This window comes from Egretta garzetta, unplaced genomic scaffold (genome assembly GCF_000687185.1).
Source record: "Egretta garzetta isolate BGI_Z169 unplaced genomic scaffold, ASM68718v1 scaffold160, whole genome shotgun sequence".
In the NCBI taxonomy this organism is placed as follows: domain Eukaryota; kingdom Metazoa; phylum Chordata; class Aves; order Pelecaniformes; family Ardeidae; genus Egretta; species Egretta garzetta.
Genome location: NW_009258378.1, coordinates 225,266 through 240,018, shown reverse-complemented (window position 1 = coordinate 240,018; position 14,753 = coordinate 225,266). Strand labels below are relative to the sequence as shown.

General features: G+C 37.5%; 1 protein-coding gene across 1 annotated transcript in view; it reads left to right on the top strand.

The window, feature by feature from the left end:
• PTPRM (protein tyrosine phosphatase receptor type M) overlaps nucleotides 1-14,753 on the top strand; it is a 376,482-nt gene that overhangs the window by 212,698 nt on the left and 149,031 nt on the right. Inside the window, exons 15-16 of the mRNA XM_035895918.1 lie at nucleotides 3,102-3,234; nucleotides 10,267-10,296. Coding sequence (XP_035751811.1) covers nucleotides 3,102-3,234; nucleotides 10,267-10,296 — 163 coding nt within the window. The remainder of the gene's footprint in view (nucleotides 1-3,101; nucleotides 3,235-10,266; nucleotides 10,297-14,753) is intronic.

Sequence of the window (14,753 nt, the reverse complement as noted above, 5' to 3'; positions counted from 1 at the left end):
CAGCAGGACAAAAGCAAACTGAATAAAGAGGTAGTACCAACTCATATTTCAGTCTTGACAAATGCTATCTAGTGTTCAGCAGAGGTAAATTTGAATGGCTTTTAACTCGTAAAGGGTCCAAAATTGAACACTGCACTGAAGAAAGGGATGCAGGTTTCACTGTAAACAATGCACCAGCGACCTGTTCAGAGTCCATCTGATGCTGAAATAAAACCCAACAGAATGCTATGGGGGATAAAGAATGGGGTAGACACAGCAGTTTTTTAAAATCCTGTTGTAGAAAAACTGAGGTATGTTAAAGGAATAAACAGTATTAAATAAAATGAAGAATGTTGATCCAGAATTTCTAAAACTAGAAGACTCAAGGGATGCTCGTGAAAGGTGACAAATTCGGTTCATTTACCCAAGTAGATTTTGGAACACATTGAGACCAGGAAAGAAGCAACATTCTGTCAGGGAATGAATGAAATGCTGAATGGATCTAAAGGAGGATTGAGAGAATGCAAATATATGGGGTTTTTTCATAATAATTAATTATAGGAGGTTTTAAAAGGCATGTAAAAGATAATGTTTCCAGTTTAAGACAATCTCTGTTATGAGTCAGGCTGAGTCCATCATGATGGGAAGCTTTGTTCTATTTTTAACTCAAGGTGGCAATACATGCACTTTTATTAGCCAATTTGAGACGGTCCCTCAATTGGATAATCAATAGGTGATGCAATATGGGAGTTTCAGAGTCCCAATGTTAGGCTCTGTATCTCTTCTCGTGTAGGCTTTTTTTGGAGAATTTGCAATATTGGTGTCCATGACTCCCAAGAAGGTAGTTCTCTGTTGTCACTGAAGGCATTTCACAAAAATTGCGCTCCACGATATGCAGAAAATTCGGTGCTCTGAATACGATTTTGGTATTATCTCCTCTGCATAGTGTAAGTCTAGCTAGTTCCACTGAAGTGAGGACCCTGTGCTGTCAAAGAGAGACATGACACTGAGATAAAACACACTGGATAGTTGAGACAGTTCTATCTGAAAATGTAGCAAGGCTGCCTTCACTTACTTTTAATATTTAGCATTCATGATCCTATGAAGCCTTAACAAAAGGAATGAAGCCATCAGGCAAACTTTGATTTTAAGAAGGCACTACCGATGAGTGTTACAATAAGGTGAGGTAGCCTGAAGGAGATAGTGAAGAATAGACTTTGGGAAGAACCATGCTTAGAAATTACATCTGAAAAGATACTGCTTGTTGTTGACTTTGCATTATTCCTTGCTTGGGTTTTAGATTTAAAAGAGGACTGTGAAGTCCTTATCATGTCTTACCATTTGCCTCAGACTGGATTCACTGCTTCCTGTTTGCCAAGTTCAACTCAACAGCTGCCTTTTGCACGAAGATGCTCTAGACGTCTTCTAAATATCTGCTACACTTTTGAGTGCCATGCAGATTACAGCAATACAGAGTTTAACAAATGATCTATATATGACACATGGAAAATAAAAATAGAACTCTTTATAACAGAATTTTATGCATCTTCATTCTTCCAATGAAGAAAATACAGAGCCAGATTCTGTTACCTTTACTCATATAACGTAAGAATTTTACTGATTTGGAATTGTATTGTGTATTAGCAATACAGTGTATTGCTATCAAACTAATATTCTGGTGGGACTGGGCACAGAGACAGGCAGCAGATCATCTTCTCTGACTTAGTACTCACACAAAGTACCATGGCCAGAATGTTCTAGTTTCCTGCAGTTAGCTCTAGATACATTTTGATTAAAGGTTATCACCTTTTCTGGCAGCAATACAAATTGCCAGGTTTTCCTGGCTTGCTTCCTGGTAGAGAGTTTTGAAGATATACGCCAAAAGTGTAACTGTGGGCACTCAGAAGTACTCACAATCTTAGAGAATGCTGAGAAGAAATATTGGAAATGTTTTCATTGTACTTCTCAGAAAATATCTCTGCGTGTAAATTGATCGCTAATTTGCTCTCTTTACAAAAAAAGGAAGTGAAGAAACAAGTAAAATATAATTGGTGCTTTCAAAATCCTCTGTGAAACCCGGACAGTGAGATAAGAATGCGGTCTTAAAATATTACAGTTCACTTAGGCTTTACTCTTCCTTCTCCCTTCCCAAAAAAGCTATGGCAGGAAAATGATCCATAAATCCATGTGTCCACTTTATGGCATGGTGCCTCAAATGATGAATGCTGTCACGTTTTGATTAAAAAAAAAAAAAAGGAAGTCCATAAAAAAAAAAAAATCAGTTTAGTTGTTCCCCTGTTGCATCCTTAACATTTTTCATCCTGAACTCATTTAGTAGAGGAAATGGATATTTCATCAGACATGGATTTGACGTTCCATCACATTATACAGTAAACAGTACAAACGATGTTATTTTTTTTAAATGGAGAAGCTGGAAGAGCTAAGACAGTAGCTGCTGTAAGGCACTGGTTATCTCATTTAAACAGATATTAAATGTGGGTGCCAGTGGTGTGATCATCAGCTGCTTCCCACTTCGTGAATAAATTGCTTAGAAGGAGTCTTTTTGCCTACCAGATGTGACCTAGATTTAGATTTCCAAAGGCAAAAAAAAAGAAGTCTATTGTGTAAAAAACAATTGCGGGTAAAATGCATGGTAAATGAGCTTATCTCACTTTTCCAGGTGTTTAAGCTAATATGTTATGGAATTACAGCTGCATTTATGAAAAATAATTGAGGAATGTTCCAGCAAATCAAATTTGGATAAAGGCTTAGGATAGTTACTGTGTTGTTAGCAAGTTTCTAAATGGCAGAAAGAAAAGGGAGCCAGCAAAGATAATAAAAATATAGAAATTTGTGAATCTGTGAAAAGGCTCTTATAAAAGGGTCAGGGCTGGCAGTGGTATCCCACCTGTGTCGTGGTTTTGCAAAACGTCATGGAACAATATGAAGAATTACATTCCTGTTAATGCTTATGAATACAGGATTTTTTCTTAAAAGATCAGGAATTAGTATGTTGGCCCTGGGTACAACTAATGACATTGGTACATTAAATGTATAAACATCAAAAGAATAACATCCTTATCCTTTTCCTCTCTTCTCTTTTCCTTTTATTGATTCCATAGGGGCTGCCACTCGAAAACCAGACCCAGAGCCTGAGAAGCAGACCGACCATACCGTTAAAATTGCTGGAGTCATTGCAGGCATCTTGCTGTTCGTGATTATATTTCTGGGGGTTGTGCTGGTAATGAAGAAAAGGTGAGCAATTAGTAGATGTTTTCTATGTACACATTTGTATCACAGCAGCTCCTACAGCAGTTCTCAGTTTGATATTGGCAAAAGTATCCAACCGCCTTCATACCCTTTGCCACAGAATTTAAGTACTAAAGTACTGCTCCTTTCCACCCCCAAAGCTTCGTTGGGCTTTTATGAAACAGCAGTATCCATTTCATCCCACAGCATTTTCTATGAATTAACGTTTGTGGCTTTGTTATAGAAGAAAAACAACTCGAGATTAACGATTCTAGCGCTTTATGCATTAGTACTGCATGATGGACTCTAATAATAGAACAGCATCTCTGTCCTGAAAGTGTGAGTCTCCACTCTGTTCAACAGATCAGCTGAAAGTTAGATGTATTTTCATTTTTGTATGTAAAAGAAATCCTCAGTCAAACAGGAAATAGAGCTAAGGTAATTTGTGCTAAGAATGGGGACTGTGTTTTTCTGCATAAACTTCGTTCGCTGAAAACAAATGAAAATGTTACAGTGGTGCTGAATGTTTCTGAATGCTGGTTCAACACACACACACATTGAGATTGTTTTGCTTTGAATATAATTTGAAAACTGCTACAACGTTAGAAGTGTAAAGGGAAAAAGAAAAAAGGGAAAAATATCTCATAACTAGGGAGGTGGCATGGGTAAGAAAAAACCCCATGTGATGATAGAAACTAAGTCTAGACTGGGAGAAATTCATTAGCAAATAGAATTAAGGTTTTAGGTTGTATCCTGAGCGATGTGAGATTTGCAGCTGTGGAGGTGGGGTTCAGAACGTGTGAGAGCGGTGTAAAGGGGCCAAGTCATGAATTCTCCTTTCACGTCTGCCACAGTCTTCTCACTGTCCCATACCCTCTCACCTCCTTGCCATTCACCCTGGATTATTCCCTTTTCTTCCTTTGAGACCAATCTTTGCCTGATTTTGCTCGCCCTAACACTGTGTGATTTAATTGTATGTTAACTACTTTGGCAGGCCTGAGATAGTCCAAACCCCTGAGCTGCCTGAAATTCTTCCAGAATTTGAACAGTGGAGGCGCGTAGCTAAGGAGGCAGCTGCCTGACAGGGCCTGAGGGCGGGCAACAGAAGTAGCTGCCTTTCGCTCTCCTTGAAGACAGAAGCAGGGCCGTGAGTTAGAAGGGCTCTATGCAGAGAAAGGTGAGCTGTTGGCCAGAGCTGGGGGCTAGGTCATGACAAGAGGTAGGTAAAGCAGTCAAAAGCTGCCATACAGAAGGGATTGAGACTTAAGCTCCAGGGTAAGTCTGGCTAGGGCAATGGCATTGACCCAGTAACCAAATCTTATCAATAAAGTACAGTGTAGCAGAGTTAAAATCTGTTCTGGATTTGCAGTACTTTTTTCTTCCCACTTCTGATTTCTTGCATCATTCATACCTTCAGTTTTAACAGTTGAACTCCCAAACTCCTCCCTTGGGCCAGACATAGCACTTGGCATGCAGGGAGGAAGGCCAATCCTTCTTCACACAATTCCTGACCGGCATTCATCACTCTCTCTCTTCCAGTTCTGAGCCTCTCCTTAAGCGTTTGTGCCGAGGGTAGAATATGTTCACCCAAGAGAAACAAGTTCTTCTTAATCTTGAAGGGAGAGCATTGCAGAATGATCCAAATAGTTTTGAAGTAAATAAGGTGTCGGGGTCTCTGGCTAAATGGATGCTATACCAGCTCTTCCTTCTTTCTCTAGGGAAAAGCTCTTTGATAATCTAATTGTTAGAGGCAGGAAGGCTCGAATCCTAAGTGTTTGCATGTTAATGCAGAAGGATACTTGATTCCTTCTGTCTACCACAGCACAGTAATTATTATTCATAGTAATTCTGTTGTTGGAAGAAAAGTGCATTATGTGAGCTTCTTTGGGGTTTGGAATAAATCTGCTTGTGACAGAGCTGAAACTATTGAAAGTACAAGTCCAGGAACTCTGCTACCAAATACATACAATATCTTTGTGTAGTACACAAAGAATTATACCAATAACTTAAGCATATCCCATAATGATACTCCAGTGTTGAACAAAACAAACTGTGAAATTATTTGAAGTGAATATTAAGAAGTAAGAATGGGTCATCTGTGTAACAGGATGTGACTAGGCTTTAATGAGAGTTTCAGGAGGTAGGTATATTGTGTCCCAGACCTCTAAAGCAGACGCTGTGGCATAGAAGGTCTTGAATACAATTACACTCATGACTTAAGCAAAAGATGAACCGATTATTCAATAGATTGTTATTGGTGCATTAATTCACTATGCTGCTGAGAGCCCCTATGGTTTCACCTTGGTTCAGTTACTGTGTATACATTATGCATTTGAAGAAAATGTATGAATCATTCTGCAAGCTTAGTATAACAGTAATGTTTTTGCAGTTTTATGATACTTCAGGTGCTACTTTGTGAAACAATCTTATCAAGCTAGCGTGTCATTTGACTACTGCACTTGATCATTTTATTTCATTTACTTTATCAGGAGTTTTACCAGAGTAAAGATCTGAGTGAAAAATAAAATAGTACCTTGCAATTCAGTGGCACCTTTCCTCTGAGAACCACTTTCCTTTCTGCACTATTATGTGTAGACTCTCTGGGCTACAATGCTAGCTTTCACCACACTGAGTCTACGTGCTCTGCATCTTGTCTTGCTTGGGGTTGGCTACAGCAATATCCCATTCACTCTCCACTATCCCAAAGCATATCCCAAGGCATATACTGTCTGTTATTTTCTTTCACAGAAATGGGTCCTTGTAGACTTGATCTCCAGATCTCACCAGTAGATTAAATTTACTGTCTCTGAGGCTTCACAGTGCTTAATTAACTTAATTTCAAACCATTTCTTTCCATTGTCAAGAGATTTGGGAAGCGGTTTTACTGTACATGATAACCATGACTTTGTCCAACATATTCCTTTAATAGCCACCTCATTTCACCCAGCAACCATTCTTTGCTTGGTTGGTGCCATGCACCACAGATTTTCACAGATCAGCCTCTCTGACTTTTAATTCAAGACAAGACCAACATTCAAAGCAGAGTTTTCAGTGCAGCACAGACATGCTTTGGATATGGTCACTATCAAAGCAGTAGGTAGAAAAGTTCTGCAAATACCAATAGTCATTAGGCATCATTATTAATTTCACTACATAGCGCTCTTCTGAAGTAGTTACACTATCAAATGGGTCACAGAGAGATTAGGTGGCCTAACTAGTCAGTGTGTGGTATGGAGTCACTAGTGAATAGGGACATCATGGACACTAAAACATTTTTCTGTGTGGACACTCAGTCTTTGACTAAAGTAAACCAGATTTGCATGCTTGTCACCTGGGTCAGGGAAAAACTGTTTGTGCTTTCCTGGTTTTCTCCCCACTCGGTTGTTCAGAGTTCTTTATCTGTTCTGTTCTATCTTTATCCATTCAAGTACATTCCTGCATAAAGATGTCATGTAATGTAGACTAGGAAGCTGCAAGCTATTCCTAATACCAATACAGTCATATCAATGAGTTGATTCTTGTGTGAAGTCAGAGTAATGCCAGTAGGCTTTGCTCTCCTCCGCTGTGCTCTGAATCTCTCATGCAAGAGTTAACACAAAGTCAGTGGAAACCAATACATGTGTTTCCACAATATTGCTCCACAGTAAAGTGGATTTTGAATCTGATCCTGAATATTAAATCTCAGGCAAGGCCCTTGATCTCCGCCAGTCTTTGATATACCTGCATAGGACTTTATAAAAAATAAAAAAAATGAAAAATAAAAAATGCAGCAAGTAAGTTCACCTTTTGGTCAACTTAAAGTAGAGCAGTGAAAATGAGAGAACCGTTCTCACAACCTTTGGAAAAGCAATAGCAATTAAATCAAGACTTGGAAAAATCAGAACCTTACTACTTTATTCTTCTCCCTTTTTCTTTTTTTTTTTGTTTTGTTTTTATATTCTGTTTCAGCTAAGTTTAAAAAATACACAGAAGTTGAGAAATTAGATTTATTGGTCCAAGTTTTGCTTAAAACTATATATGTCTTTGGGGCAGCTGTTTCTTTTGGGGCTACCGTCTTGCTGCTGCAGTGGGAGTGCAGTAAGAAAGCGGTTATTAAAATTTAATTACATTGGCTTCTGCTTCACTTGTAGAACGGAGTTTTTCTGATCATTGCATTTCTCCATAAAAAAGGTTATTTTCTTTTGTCTCTCTTTAGTTTCTGTTCTCAGCTGTCTCTATGCCTGAGCCTTCCAGTAGTTTCTAACATATGTAATTGTGGCATCTGTTTAACTCGGAGACCCTGGTTCTTGGCAGTAGATAAGGAAGGCTGTTGCATTCAGTGGAGCTGGGCTGGGAATGCATTGGTCCCATTCCCTGATAACAAATCAGGCTGTTCAGTTGTACACCTTTGCCAACAAATTCAAGCAGTTAGGATAGAAGTTGGAGATAATAGGGCTGAAGGAAAACTCCAGTCTTCGCCCAGTGCTACCCCTGAACCTTTTTTTCCCTCTAGGCCAGCTACAAAAGAGAGACGATAAAAGAAATCACTGTGGTAATTACACAGTTCCAGAACTTTTCCCTTCTAGTGGGACAATCCTCCTGTGGCCAGCTGCGTTGGTTTTGAAAAATTTTGTAGTGGGGCCTTATTCTACAAGTGCTATTTATGAAATTTATTAATGTCTTCAGTCCTGAAGGATATAAAGTGCTTTATATTATCACTCTACACAGAAACAGTTTATTGACATGAAATAACCTCTCTAGTGGGAAGTGACTGAAGAGCCACACACAGAAGAAAATTTGGCCAAGGTTGGCCAAAATCTTTGCATCGCTCTCTTTAACAGAAAAAGAATTTTCATACATAGAGAGCGAGTAGGTTTGTATACATTTTGTAGGAAGTAAAATGGAACTTGTTTGTATTTCTTAAAAAAGCTAAATCTTTTCAGTTATGAATGGTGCTTTTGCATGTTGCTTGAGGACTTGCAAGTCTAAAACCTTCTGTTTCTGTAGGGTTTTAATTTTTTTTTTTTTACCTGTTTTTTTCAGCATCTGGTATTTTTGAGAGTCAAAAAACACATTGCTCTTTTTCAAGGACTTTAATATGGAAAATCTCACAACTGTAACAACATAAAAATAACTGAAGCTTGTGACTTTTAATTTTTCTCATCTTATACAAATCTTTAATGGGACATTTACACCAATTAAAGCTCCTGGATTTTCAGCATTTTTTTCATAACGAATAATTTGTCTCTATAACATATTTGGCAGAATTCTGCATTTAAGTACCAGCAGTGCTTCACTGATTAATTGTATTTATTGTTGTTTCCCAAATTATTATACATCTTTTAGAAGTATGAGAACATTTGTACTAATTACATTAAATCTCTGTCATGGCAACATACGGCAAGAAACAGGGTTGGAAGTGTCACGAGATTCTAAATGAAAGTGAGAGATTGAGTAATTCTGAAAAGAAGGGCAGGGGGAGATGGCTGAACCAGAAAACAACCCCTTGCTAATAGATCAGGTAAGTTGATCTGCTTTGATAGGACCTGATCCTGTGCTCCTTTCTGAAGGCAACGGCGTATGTGCTAGTGGAAGAAGCATGTAACTGTTTTGCAGCTTTCCCCTTACTCTATTCTTAGGTATGTTTTAAAACTCAACTTAACAGGTGTGCATTTTTGCAGATACACCACATGATTAAATATTCAGTATCTAGCCTCTTCTGTTTGAACAATACTGTTTGCATCAGAAAAATAGGAATAAAAACTGGGAAATATTTCTAACGGCATCTTCACACAAAGAAGATGAGAGAGAAAATTTGATGAAAGCCTAGTTTTCAAAGGGATGCCTGAAGCATGTAGCTAGAGGCAAGTTAACGTTAGTTACAGTCCTTTGCAAGGCCTGTTTACATGTTTCCTCTGTAGTCAAAGGGTTGTATGCATGTGCTGTAAAAATTACAAATGCCTACATGGTTCCTTTCAGTCTTTTATCTTACCAACATGTGAATGCTACTTGACATTATGCTCAGAGATATTTTAAGATCTCCAGCCTCTTTTTAATTGCACACAGTATATGGAATTCATTTAGGTTGGAACGTGCCCCTTTTGGAGAGTTGCAGTCCTGCTTGTAGTGGGCTCATAACTGAGAGAGGGAGAGATGTAAAGCAGAAGAGTGTAGCTGGAGGGCTTCTATACTTTGTGCTCATGCAGCGCATGTCTGGCTGGAGGATCTGGCTGTGCAAGAAGTGACGCGGGAAAGGCTGACTGGGTCCATGTTTCTCAAGATGGTGGTGCTAGGTCTCCAACTTGTTGTTTGTGATACATGTGGGCATAAGTAACAGGGATACAGGATCAGTTCTTATTTTTTCCTCTGCCACATGGGGAAATACCACCAAAATAATTTTAGCCAGCAAGGATATCCTTTTTATTTGCGTGGCAAGAAGTAATTTTTTCTTCAGAAATGGTTATTAAAAAAGCTGAGATATTAAAAAAGCTGTGGCCATTGATTTTTCCCCTCTGGATACAACTTTTAGTCCTGTCCATGGCAGAACTGATTTCTTCAAGTAAAGGAAGGGATATCCGAAGATTCTACAGTACTATGACAGGAAGAGAAGCTACTTAATACATGTTGTGAAATTCTGCATTGTTAAACATATAACACCATGTTAGAAGTTCCATATCCTTATTCCTAATGCAGTTGAGGTGTAATCAGAGGTGTTTTATCACTTTGGGAGTGTTGGTGTGTATAGTATATGCAGAGATAAATATACATTACATACCTAACATTACTTAGGTAGTAGGTGTACTTTAAGGCAGTTTGATTTAATAGTTGGAGTTGCATTATATATTGTATTGCTTAAAGTTCTATGGAGATTGGATATGTCATCTGTCTGTTCCAGACACGTTGCATGATATGCCCAGATATGCATTCTTGCTACCTTTCATTTGTGTCACCAGTTCTGGTCTCAGTTTCATCTTGTTTTTTCATACATTAATATTTGGCTTTTCTTTCCTTCCATTTCATCTTTTCCACCACTGCCTAATCCTTCCACCATCATGGCAGAAGAAGCTATCACTCCTACACTTATTACCTGTAAGTAACTTCTTTGTCATCAGAGACACACTTTCTGCCACGTTGTTCCATGCATAAGTAGTGAATGCTAATGTTGAAAGTCCCTTTATAAAAACGAACTTCGTAAAAGTTTTACCAAGATGAAAACAACATGGTCAATAATGTAATGAAATACTTGGCTTTATAGCAGTTTCTTATGCCTCATACTGTGCATTAGAGTCCTTTGGATATCATTATGTAATGAGTTTTCTTAATTGAAAAGTAGTAGGTATAAATATTACTGCCATGTCTATGAGAAATTTTCATGGCTAAGCAACTATTTTTAGAACTTATTTAGTGGTTTCTTTCTCACTTGTTCTGTTGAAAATATAGCATTGGTTAGACATGTACAAGCATTTCCATTTGTTGCTGTGTACATATTACTACTTTTTCATGAATAATGATCATGCATAAACGTCATGAGTTACCATTACTGGAGTGAATTTCGAAGGAGAGAGCACTAAAAAATAAGGGCAAGATGAAGCATAACTTTGAGTAAGTAATAACTTTTCATTTTGATACAGTCCTTAGTAATACCATTATATGATTCTTTATTTATCGAAAGCCTTTGTTTCGTTCCCTGCTGTCAGCCGGTGATGAATGAGAAGGGTTCTTCTGTGAATTTAGCAAATCCCTTTCTGAGGCTCCTCACCTTTTCTTGCTTTCCAGGTACAAGGACTACGTGATAGTTTTTGGATTAGCAAAATATTAGGGGTCTTGCTTAGTCACAAAATGAGAAGCATTTAAGCTTGGTTAATCTTGTTGGCCAGCAGCAAAAATCAGCTTTCCAGTAGATAGTTGTCTCCTTTAAAGCTCAGGTTTAAAAGTCATGGGAAAAAAGGAAATATTTTTATATAGTTACAGAAGTTGGGGTGTTACCTGCATGAGACAGACTGTAATACTAGTTTTTCAGGTACATATGGTAGTAGCATGCTCTTGAAAGAAACACATTTCAGTAATTTTTTTTATTTAAAAAAAATACTAAGTTCCTCATGTTCCTTTTTAGTTGCTCTTCAAAATTTTGAAATATTTTTTTCAATTAATATTTTGAAAAGCATCAAACATTCATTTATAGAATTTATGGAAAAATTAGTAAATGTTTTCTATACAATGTTTTCTAGAAAACTTGGTAAGCAGAACCATGCTTCAAATGAATTAAAGCAACTAAAATTTAAACCTCTTAGTTGAAATTCCCTAAGACTTCTGAATGTATTGAAACTGCTCATTTACTTGGTAATTCAGATTTTGTATTAACATTATGTGACACTGTACATATAGTGCAATTTTTTTTTTTTAAAACTGTTCTTTAAAGCACTGTATTAATGTGAAGGTCAGAAAAAATTATCTCTTCCACAGACATAGTATTTCAAAATTTGTTTCTGTTCCTGAGATGAAAAGACTGTATTTTCCATGAAACAGGCCTTCAAAAAAAAATCAGTTTGAGACCATTTACATGTTGTATTTAAAATGTCAAAAGAGAATAATATCGTAAGTCATATAGTATGTTGTTACCATAATAAGTAAATATATTTAAATTAATATTTTAATATGATTCATGTCTCAAGGCTAAGACAAAAAAAATTGAAACAAATGGAACATTAAATTAAACACTGTTTCATTATTCAAAGAAATTGGACTATATCTTTTTTTTCTCTTTTTCCACTGACCATGGAAAATACGTGAACTGAAATATTTCTGTAAGTTTTACAAACAGGTTTTCTCCTCAGTTTTGCAGTCATAGAGACTGTTAATAGTGGATGGAATAGGGCATCTCTCTTGATTATTTGGAATTCTCAGTGGCTTCAAGAAAAGATCTGTCTTTTTGTTAGTGTGACACAAATTCAGTAACTTTGTAATTTGGGTACATCTACTCTTCCAAATGAAATTGTGTGATCTTGACCTTGTGTTCTTTTACTGGTGAAAGAAGGGAAGTAAGAGCCCTGAAAAGAGCAGACAAGATCGGCCCCCAGTAGGAGGAAATATTTTGGACCAAATTCTCCACCTGTTTACGCACCATGCAATTTCAATGAAATTGGTGGAAATCTTCGATGAATGCAGAATTCATTACAGTTTTATTTTTAGCTGAGGAAGTTAGTATGGATTATAAAATGTTGAATATTTTGAGAAACATAATTTGAAGTACTCTGGCATTGCTAATTTACCACTTCTATACTGAGTATCATATTCAAATTTACTGATTAGTCATTGTAAATGCAAGCTGTAGCATCCAAGCGAGCATCTATGCACTGAAATAGTTACTATTGTCTTGTGTGCTGCTTTCCTTGTGTGCTGTGGGCTCCTTTTCCCTAGTAGACTGCAATCTCTGCCACTTCTAGATCCATCCTAAATTAAAATTAAAAAAGAAAAAATTGGCAGATGCCTAGAGCTGCTGATGAATCATCAGAGGTGGACCTACAGCTGTGCATATTTGGCAGAGATTTATTTCTATTTTCTCTTGTGTTTACTAGTTAGCCAGTCAAGAGACGTTACAGAAAAGAAGTTGAGTACTGCCATTGAGAATTATACTTCTTTTTAATGGGCTTAAGTGCCTCTGCCAGCATCTTTCCTCCCACTCTTGCTTTCCTGAGAACTGGTGCATTTTTTACCTTTTACCTCTGTCAGGCAGCAGATTTTTTTTTTTTGTCTGGCCGTAGTTAGTCCTGTATGAGTTCTTTTGTTCTTAAGATTAGAGCAAATTTAGTAGTGCTCATTAACTCTGCAGCAGGTCTTTTGACTTTGCAGTCGATTCCAGGTGGGAAAAAAGAAGAATGGAGATGGTGTCATTAGTGACACTTGTAATGACTGGTGTTCTCAGCATGGCAGCCGGCACTGGCATGACTGCCTTCTCCTGACACATTTTTTGATGGGCAAAACGGCTGCAAGGTCGGCCAGAGAAGGAAAAGTACATTAGTAGTTTGTTGTGTAATTATGGTTGAATGAACTAGACAAGCCTGTTGTTCAGGTGACAACGAGTGCCACTGTGCTGACCGATGGCCATTAACTTTTGTATTTGAGATCTTAATTTTGATAAAGATTCAGCCCTCGGAGATCATTAGTCATTAGTCAGGAGCTAACATTCATGCAAATTCAAGCATCAGACACACAAAATAAGTGCTTGGATCCATCTGAGTTTACTCAAGACACTGGTGCCTGGTCGAGAGTGCAGGGAGTTCAATTCACCCCAAATTCTGGGGCAGATAGTTACAGATCATAGCTGTTCCAAGTTGCTTTCAAGGAAAAACTTCATTACATTGATATGAGTAGGATGTATGCCCAATTAAAATACAAAGTTGTGAAGGTAGCTTTTGATGTGGTCCCTCAGTTTGAACTTGATATCAAAATGGTATGTTATGATTATTATTGAAATTAAGTACTTATGCAACAACAGTGCTGCACAGCAGTTAGGTGCATAATGTTATTCTATTTTTGTGCCTTTTCACCAGTCATTTCAACTTGTGAAAAGTGAAGTAGGGAAACAGGAGGCAATTATTGCCCAGTATTCTTAGAAAATAGTAATCATGTTGAGATCTTAATAGTGTGAAATCTGGTATTGTCTGTCCCAGCACTAGTCATCTAGTTAGGTGAATTAGGACAGAATTGCATCACAGGTACGTCCTCTGCATGGAAATCTCAATCCAGAAGCCTAATACAGTGTTGAAACATTACTAAAATGGACAGCATAGGACTAGAGGTCCTATTTCCTGGGACTTTGTATATGACTCAAAGAGGACAAAATTCCTCTTACAAGAAAATTAATTGTACAGACATTGAACTTTTTCATACAAATGTGAATAAAAACATACCCTCCTTTTCATGAGAATTTGACAGTTTGTGGCCCAGTTGAATTACACTTTTCCTATGTATCTGACTTGAGCTCAGGAGCCTGGGAGTCTGTTTTCAGTTTAGTTATCTCTGTGTCTCTTGCTTCACTAGCAGATTTTCAGTGCTGGCTTCTGGAGGTCTGTACAGAAACTTAATTCGTGGCTCATTTCCTCAATCCCATTGCAACTGACCTAGTACTTATAGCAGAAAGCACGAGGTTAGCAGATTTGCAAAATGACCCTAATAATCAAGAGTCATAAAATGTCCAAAAAATCAATGGCATCGAAACTCTTAACTGATTTCTGGATAATTCCAGGAAATATGCAGTCTTCACATTTAAAACTTCTGTCGTAATTTGAAAATAGTAAGGGAGGTTAGAAATAGCCCTGTATTCTCAACTGCAGCTGCCCCTGGAACTAGAATAAGTTCATCAGTTTGCATCTTGCAGATGGAGGATCACACTGAACAGAAAAATATGAATGTGTTTGAACTGTTTGATCTGTTAGACTACACCAGTGATCTCTTCTGAGTCTTTAAATATGCATAGTTACATAGACCTGTAACATAGAATCATGTAAGCCAAAATAAATGTGGATTTCTGTAATTGTCTTGTAAGC